This window comes from Budorcas taxicolor, chromosome 5 (genome assembly GCF_023091745.1).
Source record: "Budorcas taxicolor isolate Tak-1 chromosome 5, Takin1.1, whole genome shotgun sequence".
Classification (NCBI taxonomy): Eukaryota; Metazoa; Chordata; class Mammalia; order Artiodactyla; family Bovidae; genus Budorcas; species Budorcas taxicolor.
Window position 1 is genome coordinate 65,957,891 of NC_068914.1, and position 17,560 is coordinate 65,975,450.

Below are 17,560 nucleotides of genomic sequence, written 5' to 3' on the forward strand. Positions count from 1 at the left end.
CTCTGAAGACCAAATTAACGAAAAGAAGGTGAATAAAAACAACGAGTTTGCACAGTTTTGAATAATAATTTCAAACTTTCTGAGTAGCTAGTTGTGAGTGAGAGTATATCATTTAACCAAATGATCTTTGCTCTGGCATTCATTCATTAATTTAATTTTTCATTCATTTGCTCAAGATATAGGTAATGTCCAGCTGTGTGTTTACAATTAGCCCTTGTTCTTGGCATACAGCAACGAACAAGATGGACAAGGTCCCTGCCCTCAAGGAGCTTGTTTGGGGGAAAAAGATAGTAAACGAGGAAACAGGACAATGTCAGAAGATAGTGTAAGTACTATGAAAAATAAAATAAGGTAAACAGATGGAAATTGATGAAAATATATCCTGTTTTATAGATGATGGGCATGAAAACAGCATTTGAGCACGGATAAAAGTGTCCTAGGCAGAGGAAAGAGCATATATAAATGCCCTGAGGTAGGACCAGCTTGGCATGTTACTAGTGAGAGTTAAGTGAAGAAGTTTGGACAAGAAAGTATTCATGTAAAGCCTTATAGATCGTGTAGAAGTGGGATGGGGGTGGTGGTGCAAGTAGAAGCATGAAGTTCACTCAGAATATGCCACATCTCAGGTGAGGGACGATGGTATTGAACTCGTTGGTAGCAGAGTTGATGAAAAGGGGGCTTACTGAGAGGTACTTCGGATGTTATGTTTGTGACTTCCCTGGTGGCTCAGATGGTAAAAGCGTCTGCCTGCAATGTGGGAGACCTGGGTTCAGTCCCTGGATCAGGAAGATCCCCTGGAGAAGAAAATGGCAACCTACTCCTGGATTCTTGCCTGGAAAATCCCATGGACAGAGGAACCTGGTAGACTACAGTCCACGGGGTCCCAAAGAGTCAGACACGACTGAGCAACTTCACTACTATTGATGGATTATCATAAAAGCTTCCCAGACTTTGGATGAACTAATCAATGACTATCGTATTGACAAGAAATGTTAAATTATCTCAATAATGTGGAAGGAATGAAAATCATATTTCATTCTTTTGGACAACAAGAAGTTAAGAATATTAATAATGATCAGTTGAAAAACAGGTACACTAATTCCTACTTAATAAGCAAAACTGATAGTCCTTGTTTAAAATTCTGTGGGTTTATTACAGTACACTACTGTGCTCCCTAGTGATTTTAGAAGGCTCTCTCTACTCATATTTTTATCTATTCCTTCTGAATGCAGTTAACAAATATTTATCAATTGCCAAGCCTCAGGGAATTAACACAAAAGGGTACATAGGCATAGTCAGAAAATTTGCAAAATACTGAAAATTTTGCTCCATGTTCTTCTGGAGTCTGGTGCTGTAGAGAAATCCAAGGCACATGTAATAGTTTTCCACCTATGGAAAGACTCTTATTTGTTGTTTGTCCCACATTATACCTGTGTGATGTTTTTGTGGTTGGTGTTATGTTCATTTTTGATATCCAAATACATTACCAGGTTTCTTAAAAAGTCTTAAAAAATTTAATATTTTTTTCCATTCATATTTCATGCCCTGGTAAGCTTCAGATTCCAGTCTTCAACTCAGAAGATGTTTCTCCTATTCTGCCTTTATTTATTTTGGTCTGTTTGACTTAGTTCATTTTTAAAGAACAGCACTTACCTATGGGATAGTTTCCTCTTTCGGTTTTTCTTTGTCATCCCATTGATCTATTCACATCTTTGTCTTTTTCCTTTATTTCTGCAGTGTTGATTTACATCTTTACTGTTCCTAAAAATATCTTATTTTTCTCATCATGTCTTTTCATTTTTTAAGCTCTGTCCACCACCCAGTTCTTTCTTTCTCTTTGTCTTAGCACTGAAGAATTGATGCTTTCAACTGAGAAGACTCTTGAGAATCCCTTGGGCTGGCAAGGAGATCAAACCAGTCAATCCTGAAGGAAATCAACCCTGAATATTCATGGAAGGACTGATGCTGAAGCTGAAGTTCCAATACTTTAGCCCCCTAATGTGAAGCGCCAGCTCACTGGAAAAGACGCTGATGCTGGGAATGTTTGAGGGCAAGAGTAAGAAGGGGATGGCAGAGGATAAGATGATTGGATGGTATCACCAACTCAATGGATATGAGTTTGAGCGAAGTCCAGGAGATAGTGAAGGACAGGGAAGCCTGGAGTGCTGCAGTCCATGGGGTTTCAAAGAGTCAGATGTGACTTAGTGACTGAACAGCAACAATATCTCCAGTTTCATACATGCTTTTTCAATATCTATTTAGAAGTTTTCAGTTTCTATTTTCTTGATAAATGATTTTCAAAGCAGTGATCCCCCATGCCAATTCAGTTCTCCTTTTCATTGTATATTGCAGAATATTTTCCTAAAGTTCTAGCTATTTTTACAATGCTTTTTCATCCTTGAGTATCCTCCATTCAGACTGGCATTTTGCCCATCAACAAACACTTCATATTCTTCTTCTTGTCTTTTTCTTTCTTTTGGCTTTTTAAAAAATAATCCTTTTATATATTGAGCAGGGAAACTAAGTGACATGCAACATTCTGATCTTTCATAATGATTTTTAGAATATGAACTTGCTGAGCTAAGGAAGAAATTTCTGGTTCCATCATTTGGTCATCGTATCTTTCCAGGTACAATAAAAAGAAGAAAGTTTAAAAAATTACTTAGAAATTCAAAAGTGCATCATTTGTATGTCTCTACCAGGAAACAAAAACAAAAAGCTTGTATAAGATGTTATAAAAATGAATTGCCTCTCCATTTCCAAACTTACATTGCTGCACATGGAATACCATTTTTGCATGTACCTTATTGAAACTCCAATCCACAAGTTCATGCAAAAAAAATATTAACTAAGGCAAAAGCTTAGAGACTATAAAAGCTCTTGCTCTTTCAGAAATTGACTCTAGATAAATAATAGTGTTGGCTCTTTGACAACGGTCTTAGCAATATTTTTTTGGATCTATCTCCTTTAGGCAAGGGAAATAAGAGTAAAAAAAAAAAACAAAAAACAAAAAAATGAGACCTAATCACACGTAACAGCTTTTGCACAGTGAAGGAAACCATCAACAAAATTAAAAGATACCTACTGACTGGGAGAAAACATTTGTACATAATAAGGGGTTAGTATCTAAGATATATAACTCATACAACTCATATTAAAAACAAAAACAACAGTCCAGTTAAAAACAATGAGCAAAGAATCTGAATAGGCAGATTCTGTACCACTGAGTCGCCAGGGAAGCCCATACACATACCTACACACACGTATATACACACTCTGGGTAAAAGCACTTTGTTAAATATATGTATTGTAAATGTTTTATCTCAAGCTATCTCTGTAGCTTTCTTTATTTTTCTTATAATGTCTCTGAAGAGGAAAAATTTTAGTTTTGATAAAGTTCAGCTTGTCAACTTTTTCTATTATGGTTCATGTTTTTTGTATCTTATCTAGGAAATCTTTGCTTACCTCAAGTCACAAAGACTTTATCCTATGATTTCTTCTAGAATTTTGTAGTTTTAGTTTTTACATTTATGATCTCTTTTGAGTTAAGTTTTATGTAGAGTGTAAGGTGGGCTTCCCAGGTATTCCCAGTGGTAAAGAATGTGCCTGCCGATGCAGGTGACATAAGAGACACGGATTCAGTCCCTGGGTGGGGAGGATCCCCTGGAGGACAGCATGATACCCCACTTCAATATACTTGTCTGGAGATTCCCGTAGACAGAGGGGACTGTCAGGCCACAGTCCATAGGGTTACAAAGAATCAGACACAACTGAAGTGACTTAGCACGCACAGTGTTAGGTAGTGGTCAATATGCGTTGTGTTTCATGCCAGTATCCAGCTGTTCCGGGACCGTTTGTTAAAGCCTCTGTCTCCTTTGAATTGCCCTGTCACTGTTGGTGAAAATCATTTGGCTGTATATGCATGGGCTCATTTCTGGGCTGATCTCTTTTGTTCAATTGATCTTTATATCTCTCCCTTCACTAATGCCACACCACAGCATCAATAGACCCTGAAAAAAAAAATGAGTATAAATGTTTGATACTTTCCTTGAAAAAAAAAAAAGCTTTATATCTACTTGGTTGTTTGTATTTTCTTGTACACTTTAGAATCAGCTTGTCAATTTCTATATAAAGTCTTCTTAGAATTATGATTGGAATTCTGATGAATCTATTGATTGTGTTAGTCACTCAGTCATGACTAACTCTTTGTGAAGCCATGGGCTGTAGCCTGCCCGGCTCCTCTGTCCATGGGATTCTCCAGGCAAGAATACTGGAGTGGGTTGTCATTCCCTTCTCCAAGGGGTCCTTCTGACCCAGGAAGCAAAGCCAGGTCACCTGAACTGTAAACAGATTCTCTACTGTCTGAGCTATCAGGGAAGTGATGAATCAATAGGTCAACTATCTTACAATATTGAACTGTCAAATTATGGACACTGTATATATCTTCATTGTTAGCGTCTTCTCTGATTTCTATAAAGGACATTTTATAGTTTTCTGTGTATATGGTCTTTTACATGTCCCCTGTTAAATTTATTCATAAGTTTTCAAACACACATTTTATAATTCTAAGGTAAACAGAATAAAAGTTTTTATTCCAGATTTTTGGTGCTAGTAAACACAGACTTGATTCCTGTATATTAACCTTGTATTCTGTGATCTTGCTAAATTCATTTATTAATTTTAATAGTCATCTTAGTATTTTCTATGGATATATTCACTTTACCCTCAAATAAAAATGGATTTACAGCTTTCTTCTAATCTTCATGTTTTTTATTTATTTTGTCTACCACATTATCTAGGACTTTCTGTACAGTGTTTAATAGAGTAATAAACTTTCATTCTTGATATTTCCTGTTCTTAGAGAAAAATATCCCAGCTTTTAATACGATCACTTTAGATAGGGTTTCAACACATGAATTTTGGAATGTCACAAACATTCAGTCCATAAAAGGAAGGCAATAGATAAATGGGAGAATGAAGAAGTAAGCCAGTGAAGGGGTAAACGAGATACCAATAAGATGATGGAATGGGAGAAAAGATCTTCCCGGGTTCTGTTATCAGTGTAACCCCTTGTCCCCTGCCAATGGATAATCCTATGTTTAGGCCTATGTTTAATTTTATTTCTCTATCAAAGCCTTTTAAAATCACTTATTCCTTGTCTCTTTTGTGTAGCAGAATGTAAACCAATTCCATTGCTGGTTGTAAAACAGCAATGAGATTATATCAGTGTCAACCAAACACTGTCATATCTGTGCAGAGAAGCATTCCTATTGCTATTGTTACTATTGCTACTGAGAGAAAACCCAGAGAATGGCTATAAATAGATGGATGTTAACTAAACTTATTGTGGTTATTGTTTCACTATATATACTTAGTTGCTCAGTCATGTCGGACTCTTTGTGACCCCATGGACTGTAACCAGGCTTCTCTGTCCATGGGGCTTCTCAAGGCAAGAATACTGGAGTGGGTTGCCCGGATCAAACCCAGGTCTCCGTCATTGCAGGAGGATTCTTTACCATCTGAAACACCAGGGAAGCCCATATATATATATGAATTTGCCTTGTATCATGCCAGTATCCAGTTGTTCCGTGACCGTTTGTTAAAGCCTCTGTCTCCTTTGAATTGCCTTGTCACTGTTGGTGAAAATAATTTGGCTGTATATGCATGGACTCATTTCTGGGCTGATCTCTTTTGTTCAGTTGATCTTTATATCTCTCCCTTCACTAATGCCACACCACAGCATCAATAGAACTTGAAAAAATAAATGAGTATAAATGTCTGACACTTTCCTTGAAAAAAAAAAAAGCTTTATATCTACTTGGTTGTTTGTATTTTCATGTACACTTTAGAATCAGCCCATATATATATACGGGCTTCCCTGGTGGTTCAGAGGTTAAAGTGTCTACCTGCAATGTGGGAGACCTGGGTTCGATCCCTGGGTCGGGAAGATCCCCTGGAGAAGGAAATGGCAACCCACTCCAGTATTCTTGCCTGGAGAATCCCATGGGCGGAGGAGTCTGGAGGGCTACAGTCCACGGGGTCGCAAAGAGTTGGACACAACTGAGCGACTTCACTTTATATATATATATATATATATATATATATATATATATATAGTAAACACCAAATCATTATGTTGTACAGTTGTCCTTGGTTTTCATGAGGGATGAGTTCCAGGACCTCCCACAGAAACTAAAACCTGTGGAGACTCAAGTCCCAGTCAGTCCTCTACATCTGCTATTCTGTACTCATGGATTCAATCAACTGTGGATCATGCTATATGTTTTTATTGAAAAAATCTGTGTGTAAGTGGACCTGCATGGTTCAAACTAATGTTGTTCAAGGGTCAATTGCACACTTTAGATATAACATCAATTATATCCTCCGTCCATGGGATTTTCAAGGCAAGAGTACTGGAGTGGGTTGCCATTTCCTTCTCCAATATATCAATAAAACAGGGCAAAAATACATGTTTGCCCAGGTGAAAAAATAAGCTGAAACAACTTCTAATCAGCGTACTATCTGCAGAGTCAAAAAGGACCAACGTCAAAGAATTCTAGCAACCTACAAAAAGGCTGTGTTTATATTATTAGCTGATTTTTAATTTTTGCCCACTAGGGTCAAAGGCATTCTTTCTCAGAAAGGAGTCCAAGGGGGGACCCTAGATATCTGAGAAAATGTAGGCCTTATGGATGTGACAGCAACTTTGACATCCCAGCTGTGTTGTACAGCTCAGTAATGAGTAGTTGTTTTCTGTACTAACTTTCCGTTTCAGAATCTATGAACTCTATTGTCCTTCATCTTAGGTCAACAGATTGCTAGTATCTTTATCAATGAGAGTTTCTGAAGCTCGAGAAGAAATACCAGAGTGGGGAAAAAAATCCATGTATCAGTCCAGCTGGTATGAGAAGGATCTTAATCAAAATAACAACATTCATGAACATCTGGTCTCATAAGCTTTGTTTATCATTTCCTAGACCTCAGAAAAAGCTTTGTGAGTTGTAGGTGGCCTGGTGTTTCTCACAGCATTCCAGATGTTTTTTCCCCAAAGTCAAAGGCAGCCACAGGAAATTTGTTTAACATTATAATTTTTAATCATGAACAGAGACACAATACTTTTGACTTTCATTTCCTCTCAGAATCTTCTCAGATATTATCCTTTTATTCACTTTTAAAGTTTATTGAAATAATAATATCTCACTTTCACATCCCATTGTTTTTGACTGCAGGAAATAAAATATACATTTTTTGTTTTATTTTCTCCAGACCTAGCATAGTTCCAGTCATATTCTAAGTTTTCAATAAATGTGTGAATTAAGTGTATACATTAATGAATGAGCAAATTAATCAAAATTTTCCTTCCTCTCTTGGTGGTGATTTAGTCACTAAGTCATGTCCGACTCTTGCAACCCCATGGACTATAGCTTGTCAGGCTCCTCTGTCCATGGGATTCTCCAGACAAGAATACTAGAGTAGGTTGCCATTCCCTTCTCCAGAGATTCTTCCTGACCCCAGGATCCAACCACATCTCCTGTATTACAGGCAGTCTTCTGGATTGCTGGTAGATTCTTTACCACTGAGTCAGCAGGGAAGCCACGTTCTCTCTAATAAGCATGTTAAGATTGCAAGAAGATACCACCCCTCCACAGACAGACACACACACACACACATAACTGGTGTTGCGGAAAGATGAAAAAAAGTAACTTGTTTCACAAGATATGTTTTATATTTTTCATGTATCAACGCCAGAACAAGTGACTTCATGTGTTCTTCATAAACCGGTGATCAATATAAGTTATAAAAGAATCGTCTATGCTGGGATTTCATGAAATAATGACCAGTTGTGGAACTGGTTTGTGTTTTTGTGGTTTTCTAGTTAGATGTGCTGGTACAAGGCCTGACGCCCACTGAGACCGCCTGTAGTTTCAAAAATATACTTTCTTTATGGCACAGGACTGTTTACTCATAACTGTCAAACCACCAGCAAGTTATTAATCCACATTCAAGGCAGGCACCAAGCTGTATTTGTGTTAATGTGAACTCTTGAGGGAAACAGAAACTAGACTGTGTTTTTATACAATTTTAAACACAGAAGAGAGAACACAGGAATTTTTTCAAAAAAATAAAATGCTTTCTCTTCAAGAGGTTTTTCCTTCGTGGTGTTGTTCAAGCAAGGACTGTTTTGGAAATGCTGACAGGATCTTAGCAAAGGCATCCAGAGGGAAACATATAATATGTTTATTTATCTTAGAAACCACAAGAACATTGCAAGAGGCCAGAACTGGCCCTATAAAATGTGTTGCTAAGATGTACAGTATGACTGCTTTGTTTGGGTAAAGTCAAGTCATTTCTGTGCTGATAAAGGAGAGTAATCTATATTCTGACGTCTCCCAAATTTCTGTCTACAGCCCAGCCCTCTCCCTGGAGCTCCAGATGCCTAGATCAAAAGCTTCTTTTATACCTCCTCATCGAAACTGAATAGCCATCTTAAAAGAACAAGTCCCAAACCAGACTTTTCATTTCATCCACCCCAGCCTCCTCAGTGTTTTCCATCCCAGGCAAGGGTGACTTCATCCTCCCCGTGGCTCAGGCCAAAATTCTTGGAGTCATCTCTGTCTCTCTTCTTTCTCTCTCACACCCCATTTGATCTCTCAGCCATCCAGTCCTCTGTAGCTTCAAAACATTTCCATATCTTGACCCCATTCTCACTTCCTTGTCTGATACTGAGCAGGTCAAAACCATCATCACTTCTTTCTTGACAAATAGCCCTCCTAGGTCCATCCCTGTTGCTCTACAGCCCATGCAACTTGAGATACCCTTTCATAGACAGTTGAATCAAGTCAGTTCTCTACTGAAAACCTTTCAACAGCCTCCTGTCTTGCTCAGAGGAAAAGATAGTCTTAAAGTCCTGTAAGATTTAGGTTCCCATTGCCTCTCTGACCTCATGCCGTATCTTGCCTCTCTTTATTCATTTTACCTGCTCACATTTGATCTCTCTGGTATTACTAGAACCTACCACACATCTTCCTAACTTCTGGCTCCTTTTTTTTGCTTTGCTTCCTTCCATTTTTCATAGCTCTGCTCAAATGTCACTTTATCTTAAGGTCTTCTTCTGACCATGCTATATAAAATAGCAATTTCCCTTCTCATACTGCCTATTCCCTGGTCCTTGACTTTCCTCTGTTTTATTTTTCATGTGCAGAAAGTCTCCTCCCACTGTGACGTCTGCTGTCTTTGAGTGAGACATCGTTCATTGCTCTATGTCAACTACTAGGGCAATGTGAAACACACGGTAGGTCTTTAATAAATATGTGTTGAATAAATAAGGTGATATGTGTTGGCAGATATATCAGACCTGGATAGAAGGGTTGGATTATTTGATGTCTGTGTATATTTAAAAATTGATTTCTGTTCCTACGCTTGTCTGTGAAGGCCTGGGACTCTGAACTTAGCCCTCATAGTCCCTATTGGAATAAGGTGTTTGGGGAGCAAGTTGTCTGTTCATCAATGGTTAATCAATAGTTGAGAGTCGTGTACTTGGTAAGCAACTCATTCAGTCCTGTTCTGGTTATCTTGTGTTGTGGAGGCGGGAATGGCAGACATATGGACTTTCTCTTCAAATTTAACTCTATTGGAAGGTTGTTTTACATTCCTGGATGTTTATGTTTGATTTCTAATAAGTTTAGTGTTTTCCCTCTCTTGATTTTTCTTTTTTTTCCACTGTTACACCTTGTAGTATGAAACTGACAGTCTGTCAGAGACCTGTGACTCGAAATAACTGTGATAGATGGTGCATTGGAATACATGAACAGATCCCCTAAAAGAAATTCTTTTAGCAATGAGTATAGGAATTAAAAAATGAGCAGCAAAATCAGAAGTGAAATATCAGCTCAACAACCTGTAACATGTGTGTTGCAGGAGGAGAGTCTGCGGGGCGATGAAGTCTTGTCAAGAGTGAACAGTGTACATTGAGGAGCAATCTTGGAACAGCCCTCACTGGAACTCTGGATGAGTGAGAAAGTGTTGTATAAGTGTTTTTAGTTTTTAGTTTACTTAAGGGATCAGGCGTTTCTTTGCCTGGAAAACAAGGCAATGAGATCCTGCAGCTGCAGCCAGAAGAAAACGTGGAATGAGGAATTGTATTATGGAGAAGGAGGAGGAAGAAAGAGAAGGAAGGTGTAGGGATGACTCAGTAAAATGAGTGACCCAGGAAAAAAAGTGGACATCCAGGTTACTCCTAATTTATGTGATGAGAAAGACATAGGTTCTTTCATTGCCAGGTCAAGGTCATTGATGAGGAGTGCATTAAAAGAACATAAATACTGTGCTCTGGAAATTTGGGGGCACTTGAATATGATGAGATGACAGCCCTTAGGATAAAAAGGTGTGCAGCCTAAGCTCCCAGAATGTGTGGTTTACCCAGCCACAAAGGGCCAGGAGCAAATTCATACTTTTCAACCTCTTAGGTAAACCACGCACAGTCAAACAAAAGTCTTAATAGAAACACAAATAAACAAAAAATTTTATAAAGATAAAAAGAAAGTGAGTGTTAATGGTTTAATTACATCCCCTCAAAGACAGTTTCAAGATCTAACCCCTAGTACCTGTGACTGTAATCTTCTTGGAAACAGTCTTTGCAGATGCCATGAAGATAAGGCCATGCTGAGTTGGAATGGGACTTAACCCAATACTGTAAAAACAGACCCACAAGAGAAAGAGGCCATGTTGGAGACAGAGACAGAGATTAGAATTATATTGCCTCAATAAGAAGGTTAAATAACTCTCCTAAGTCCTGTGAACAGAAAATGTTGAAATCAAGGACATGAACTACATTTTTCCTTATTTCAAAGAAAAGATATTCAAAAAGAAGTTGTGCTGATACCAAACAGTGGGATTCTGAAGGGTCAGGCCTCTTTCCCATGAATCGGAAAAAAAATAAAAATAGCTTTACCACTGGAAAAGGTACGTTTGATTATCTGCCTTGCAGAGAAAAGTCCATGGTTCTCTTTCTATCCATCCCTCCCCCAGCTGTAGGTTAAACAGCAGGGTAGCTGCAAACATTTCTTCTCTAGGAGGAAGGTCGCAGCATGAACGAGGCGTACTTGAGAGGACAGTGTAGCATTCCAGCTCTGAAAAAAGTGTCCAGACATGACCTTGCACACCAAATTCCTCCCAGTAGAAATGAACTTTTCACTGTAGTCATGAGAGTAGGACCTCTTGAGAAATATGAGAGCAAAGAAGAAGAAGAAAGACATTTCTTCCTTCCTATTGAACGTTCTGGGAAAACCAATATTTTGTGCACCGATAAGACTGTGGAAAGAAAAAAAACAAAGCCTCTTTCCCTAACGTTATCCTCAGCTCTGTGTATACCATAAGTAACTATAAACCACTGCCTCTGCTTCAGAAGAAGGTAAAGAAGTAGCAGAAAGCCTTCCTTTATGCCAGAGGATCAGACAATGTGCTAGGTATACGTCTGAGTGGATGAACTTACTCTGCCTTGAATAGCCCCCAAATCTCCCTGTGAAAGGCTCACACAATCATCAAAACCCATTTCAGTCCCTACCTGTGAAGTTCTTCAGGCTCCTCTGTTCTTATTCTCCTGCTCTTAGAAGAGGTGACCATCCCTCTTGTGAGCCATTGCTGTAATTCCTATGATAAAATTTATCCCTCTGAATTTCTGTTGTTTGGTTAAAAGATTGTGTCCTTTGTTAAACTCCAATCACCTTAAAGTCAAAGATGGTGTCTAATTGCTTGTATCTCCAGTGTCTGACACGGACCTAATAAATATTTTTCCAAGAATAGAAATTCACTCTGTACCATGGAAATCATATTTAAAATCATTGTGATTATTAAGAATATGATCTCTGTTATGATATCAACATATGGCTATTAACTTAAAATTCATTAAAATTACATGAAATTTAAAAGTAAGTTCTTCAATCCTTTCACATTTCTCATGCTCCACAGTCATGTTTGGTTAGTGGATACAGGCCTGAACAGTATTGATAGAGAACAGCTTCAAATTTGAACAGTGTTGTTGAAGAATATTTTCGATTTTTTATGAACAAATGTATCCTTTTTGAAAAGTGAAGACACGAATTTGAACTAGTAAGATTGTCCATTATTTTATATCCCTACATTCTATGGGAGATGTTCAGTGATTCCTCATTGTTGGGTATGATCTACTTTAAAGTATCAGAAGACAACATATTGAAGTGATGGATAATTTGCCTTTCTTACTTACAAGCTGTGCATCCATGGGAAAATTACTTGACTTCTCTGGGGCTCCATTCGCTCATCTGTAAAAGGGATATTAAATAACCAGAGATAGTTCACAGAGCTGTTGTAAATATTAAACAAGATGCTTTGTGTGTGTGTGTGTTACTCGCTCAGTTGTGTCCAACTCTTTGCAACCCTATGACCTGCGGTCTACCAGGCTCCTCTGCCAATGGGATTTCCCAGGCAAGAGTACTGGTATGGGTAGCTGTTCCCTTTTCCAGGGGATCTTCTCAACCCAGGGATCGAACCTGGGTCTTCTGCTTTGCATGCAGATTCTTTATTGTCTGAGCCACCAAGGAAACTCCAAATAGGATGATTTATATACAGTTAAATCATAATATTCAATAAATTACAGTGATTATTTGTATGGAAACTGCACCTCAATACTCTAACCCATTAACACAGAGGAACTTCTGAGAACCATGAATAGATTCCCTTCTTAGATTTTAAGACTATCACCTTTGGTTTTGACATGGTATGAACTATATAAATTTTTGCAAAAGCAAAGGCTGAGTCTAACCTGATCAGGACAATGATTCTGACTCTGCATTTCCAATATCTCAATTTCATCATCTGTGAAATGGAATAACACAGACTTATGGAATTTTTGTGATAAGTAGACATGGTCCCCAAACAGCCAAATACAAAGGCTGGCAATTTGTTGTATGCACTGAATAAACTCCAGACGTACATGCCTATTTCTGCTACTGTTATTGTTGTCCTTATCTTTCTGCCCAAGATGTCTGCAATACATTCAGTGCTAGTTGACTGAATAAATGAATGAACAAAAGAATGAATAGAGTATGATAAAGCATAAATAGCATCTTCCAGTTATGGACTGATGACAGATTATGAATAAAAATCACTAGCATCATCACTTCATGGGAGTCTGCACACATAATTAAACTGGTCCAACAGAGCTTTGTATATCCCAGGCAATAACTGGTATGAGGAGAATATGATTTTAACCAAAACAGCTTAGAGCTCAAGCTTTGATTCTTATGACCCTCATGATTATGCAAATATTATTTTTGTTTTCTGCTATATTTATGTATAATACATAATTGACTGCCCATTAATGTTGACAGTGTGCGTTTTCTGTTTACACTTCGAGTTTTGACACTAACCACATTTCTTTCAATAAGTAAACTGCTTTAGTCAAAGCCATTATAAAAGCAGCCTAGTGTTTCACAACGGAAAATCAGATTTAGCTGATCATTTGACAAAGTTTTGTCAAATATTTTTTTGTATTTATTAACACCTCTGCATTAGCACCTCTGCTCAATGCAGAAAAATCTCAAATAATTAGGGTCAGAAAAACTGCCTGGGATGACCTACAATGCAAATGTAATGCTAAGTCACTTCAGTCGTGTCCCACTCTTTACAACCCAAGAACTGTAGCCCACCAGGCTCCTCTGTCCATGCAATTCTCTAGGCAGGAACACTGGAGTAGTTTGCTGTATCCACCTCCAGGGGATCTTCCTGACCCAGAGATCAAACCTACATCTCTGATGTTCCTGCCCTGGCAGGCGAATTCTTCACCACCAGGGAAGCTCATGCTTAGCCGAGGCTGGTGGAACGTGTTCAATGACCCTACAGATACAATTACAGTGTTTGGGCTAGTTATTCTCTGAATGTCCTAAAGAGATCCATTCCCCTCTCCTCCCCACTGGGCCCAGGAGGAGGCTTAATCTCTCTGGTTTTCTTTAAGGGTTGTCTTCCCTATAGGTTTGATCAGTGGGAGGACCTGGGTGGGAAGGAAAGGTAGTTACCCTACTTCAGTTCTTCACCTCTGGTGGGTACTGCATCCCACCAGGAGCATGGCTCCCTGGACGCATCCTCTCACTTAGCTCCAGGAATTCAGTTCTTCTCCTGTCCATCAGCCACATGGGTGGAAAGGCCTTTCCTCTACTGTTCATTCCTAGGTGCCTCACCATCCCTTGTTTCCTGTGGCTGACTCTGAGCACACTCTAGAACAGCCCCGTCATCAAATTGCTTTCATTTAAATTCTCTGGGGTGAATTCTGTTTTCTACCAGACCCTGACTTGTACAAAGATTAAAAAAGAAAGCTCTGTTGCCAGGTATTTCCCAGGTATTTGACTATGGAAAAGTTACTAAATTTCTCCTAATGTTAGTTGACTTTTCTACAAAATGGGGATAATGATAGTATTTACTCTCCAGGGTTGTGAAGTTTGTATGTAATAGTGAGGGACAATCTCATGACTTTTCCTGGAATTTTGTGTTAATATGCTTTTGTCTGGGGGTCAATGATGGAGGAAGTTCATATTTCACAGCCATAAGAGAGGCCAGCCTGAAAACGTAATGCAGGAACGCAAAGCTGAAAGAATTGATGAGAAACTCTGATAAAGGCTCATCTACTGACAAGACTGTTTTGTATTCCCTTTCATAGTTTAAACCAGTTTGGGTCGCAGTATTTACAATCAGAAAACATACAAGGTTATACAAGACATAAATTGTTCTCATGTGTTTGCTTATTAGACACTGATATCATACACGTACTTTTTGATAAATATTTACTCTTGGTAAAGCAGCCCATTCCCCAGGCTTGTTGAATGATCTGCTTTGATAGCTATTTTTAAATTCTACACAAAAGAATTTATAAAACCGAAGGTTTAGCTAAATGCACGAAATATTTCTAATACATCTAGTAAGGACAGAAATGTTTATGTGAGCAGATTGATTATACATAAAGTTTTAAAACCGATTTAGTATCCAGTAACTGAAAATATTCTTTTTTTAGACCAATAAGAAAAAGTCAGTTTTGTGCCTTATCAGCTTAACACTGAATATAGATTAAGTAAGTTATAATATACAAACATCAAAGGACAGGGGTAGAATACAAATCTGAGAACTTAAAAAGATGTGCTGTTTTTATCAAGAAAGCAATGTCTATTCTCTTCAGCAGATTGAGTTTAGGGAAGATTTAAAATTACGCCTTTATACAATAGTAATTTTAAATGTACTTGTGAATTTATTTTTTTTCAAAACAATGACATTAGCAAAAATTTTACATAGCCTGGATTGAATTCACACACTCAAATGAGGCTTTATCAATACTAATGGGGATGAATACATTGCTAGACTATGTCAACGGAGCTAATCCCCCGCCGTGAGTTACAGAAGATTGATACCACCTTTATTTGATTCTTTCTGGAAATTAAATGCTCTACTAAAATTGTTTACTCCAAATTTTACATTTAGTAAAAGAGAATATCTGCAATAGCTCAGTTAACATCAATAATAAGCTTCAAAAAAGGATTCTGAAAATGGCAGGCAAAATATTTCTTTATTGTAGGCAATTATTAAACTGCATATTTGGCTTTATGCATAATAAGTCATGTGGGAAAAACATCCACATTGCAGATAGATTTCCAGTATCTAATTTTCTTTCTTTTTTTTTGTTTGTTTTTTTTTTTTTTTCCGAGCAATGACATTAATGGGATTTTGCCAGGTTATAAAAATGAGGGTTTTCTTGGGAGCTACTTGTAGTTTCCAAGCTGAACAGCAGCGCGCACGTAGACACATCGGAAGGTGGATGGCTGGATCTCCCAGTACTGGACTGGGTTGCTGAAAAGGCTCACTCCTGAATAAGAAGCCTTTTTGGTGTTGTATCCGGGTGGGCAGAAGTCGTTAGAGCCGATTGCAGAGATATTGTTGTTGTGAAGGTAGACAACCTGCAACCCAAATAATGGCACGTGGTTATTTTTCTCTAAATATACGGAGACCGTACAGGTAAACACTTACTTCTTTTTTAGCATGCTCATCCCTCAGTTTAAATATCTTAATACTAATCAAACCAAATGTTTGATTTCTCTCTCTCCCTTTTTAATCTTGTTTTTCCCTTCCTTAGTCTTCCTCATCTCAGTATATGGCATTTCAGTCTTTCCAGATGACTCAGGCTAAAAACATTGTCATTATCCTTGACTCTCCCTGTCTTACGCTTTTTGCCCTACCATCAACAAATCCTGCTAGTGTAACCTTAAAAAAAAGACGTGTAATCCAGTTCTTCTCCCCATATCTACTCCTACAACCTCATGCAAAGCCACTATTATCTCCTTTTAAATTATTCAAGCTGCTCTGATCTTCCTGTTTCCTCTTTTTCCTTCTTGAAGTCTGTTCTTTCTTTCTCTTTTCTACCTTCTTACTTTCCTTCCTTCCAACTATTATTTTAAAAAGTAAGCAAGTTACATCATCCTGCCTCAGTACCCCAGCAGCTTCCCATCTCATGCAGAGTAAAATATAAAGTTCTCACAATGACACATCCTACTTGATCTGGCCATCCTTCTACTCTCAGCTCATGCTAGAACAGAGTAGATGTTCAATAAATATGTGTTGAATGAATAAATGAATGATTTCATGGTTATTTCATAAATTGTGTCCACATGGAATATCTTCAGGGCAAAGATAAAATTATAGACTATTTAAAGAATTACCTAAAATAAGGAAGTAATATAGTAAAGTATGAGAGGGTATAGAGTATTAGAATCAGAATTAAAAATCACAAACTCTAAGAAATACTTGAATGTCACCATATTTGGAATAAGCAGACCTAGAAATTTTTAACAAAAATGTATTCTATGTTATAAGTTCTATTCAATGAATATAACATTATAGTTCATTAGAAAATTTTTCTGAAATATATTTTATGATTATGTTTAAGACAATGGCAATTTGTTCATAGATTTTTTTTAAGCAAAACTAAATATCAGACTTAAAAAGAAGTTTGAAAATGAGTTTTTACTCAAATTATTTATATGTGAATTCTGAAGAATAGAAGTGATTGACCGTAAACCAAGGCTAAAATATAATGGTAAAGCAATAATTTCTTAAGCAAGCTATGAAATCTATGAGGTCCTTCCTTATGAATAACTGACTTGAAATATTGTTCCACCCACCAGAATATTTATATTCATATCCTGGTGAAGAATCTTGATTAAGAAAAGGTTTATGAAGAGAACAATAGATGTCTTACAAAAACAGAAACAAGGGATATTAATATCAAAACAGTATCTATAAGGTTTGTGTGTGTGTGTGTATGTGTGCACGTGATTCTCAAACTTTGAAAATTTCTTGTTGTCATTTGACAGTCTCCATTGCTTAACAATAATTAAAAAGAAAGGAGAGGTGCTTGGTGAGAGTCTATGGATAATAGTTAGAATAAGAGAAGGGAATATCAAGACATAAAGCAAGTGTTAGTCTGTGTAAAAAGGAAATTAAATTTCCAACTCATTATATGAGGTCAATATTTTCTTATAGCTAA

General features: G+C 37.5%; 1 protein-coding gene across 2 annotated transcripts in view; it reads right to left on the reverse strand.

Moving 5' to 3' along the window:
• Positions 1 to 15,083: 15,083 nt before the first annotated feature.
• DCN (decorin) overlaps positions 15,084 to 17,560 on the reverse strand; it is a 36,929-nt gene continuing 34,452 nt past the window's right edge. Inside the window, exon 8 of one of the 2 annotated variants that reach the window (XM_052639559.1) lies at positions 15,084 to 15,974. In XM_052639559.1, the coding sequence (XP_052495519.1) occupies positions 15,780 to 15,974 (195 nt within the window). In that variant the 3' untranslated portion in view covers positions 15,084 to 15,779. The remainder of the gene's footprint in view (positions 15,975 to 17,560) is intronic. The other variant, XM_052639558.1, reaches the window with a different exon arrangement.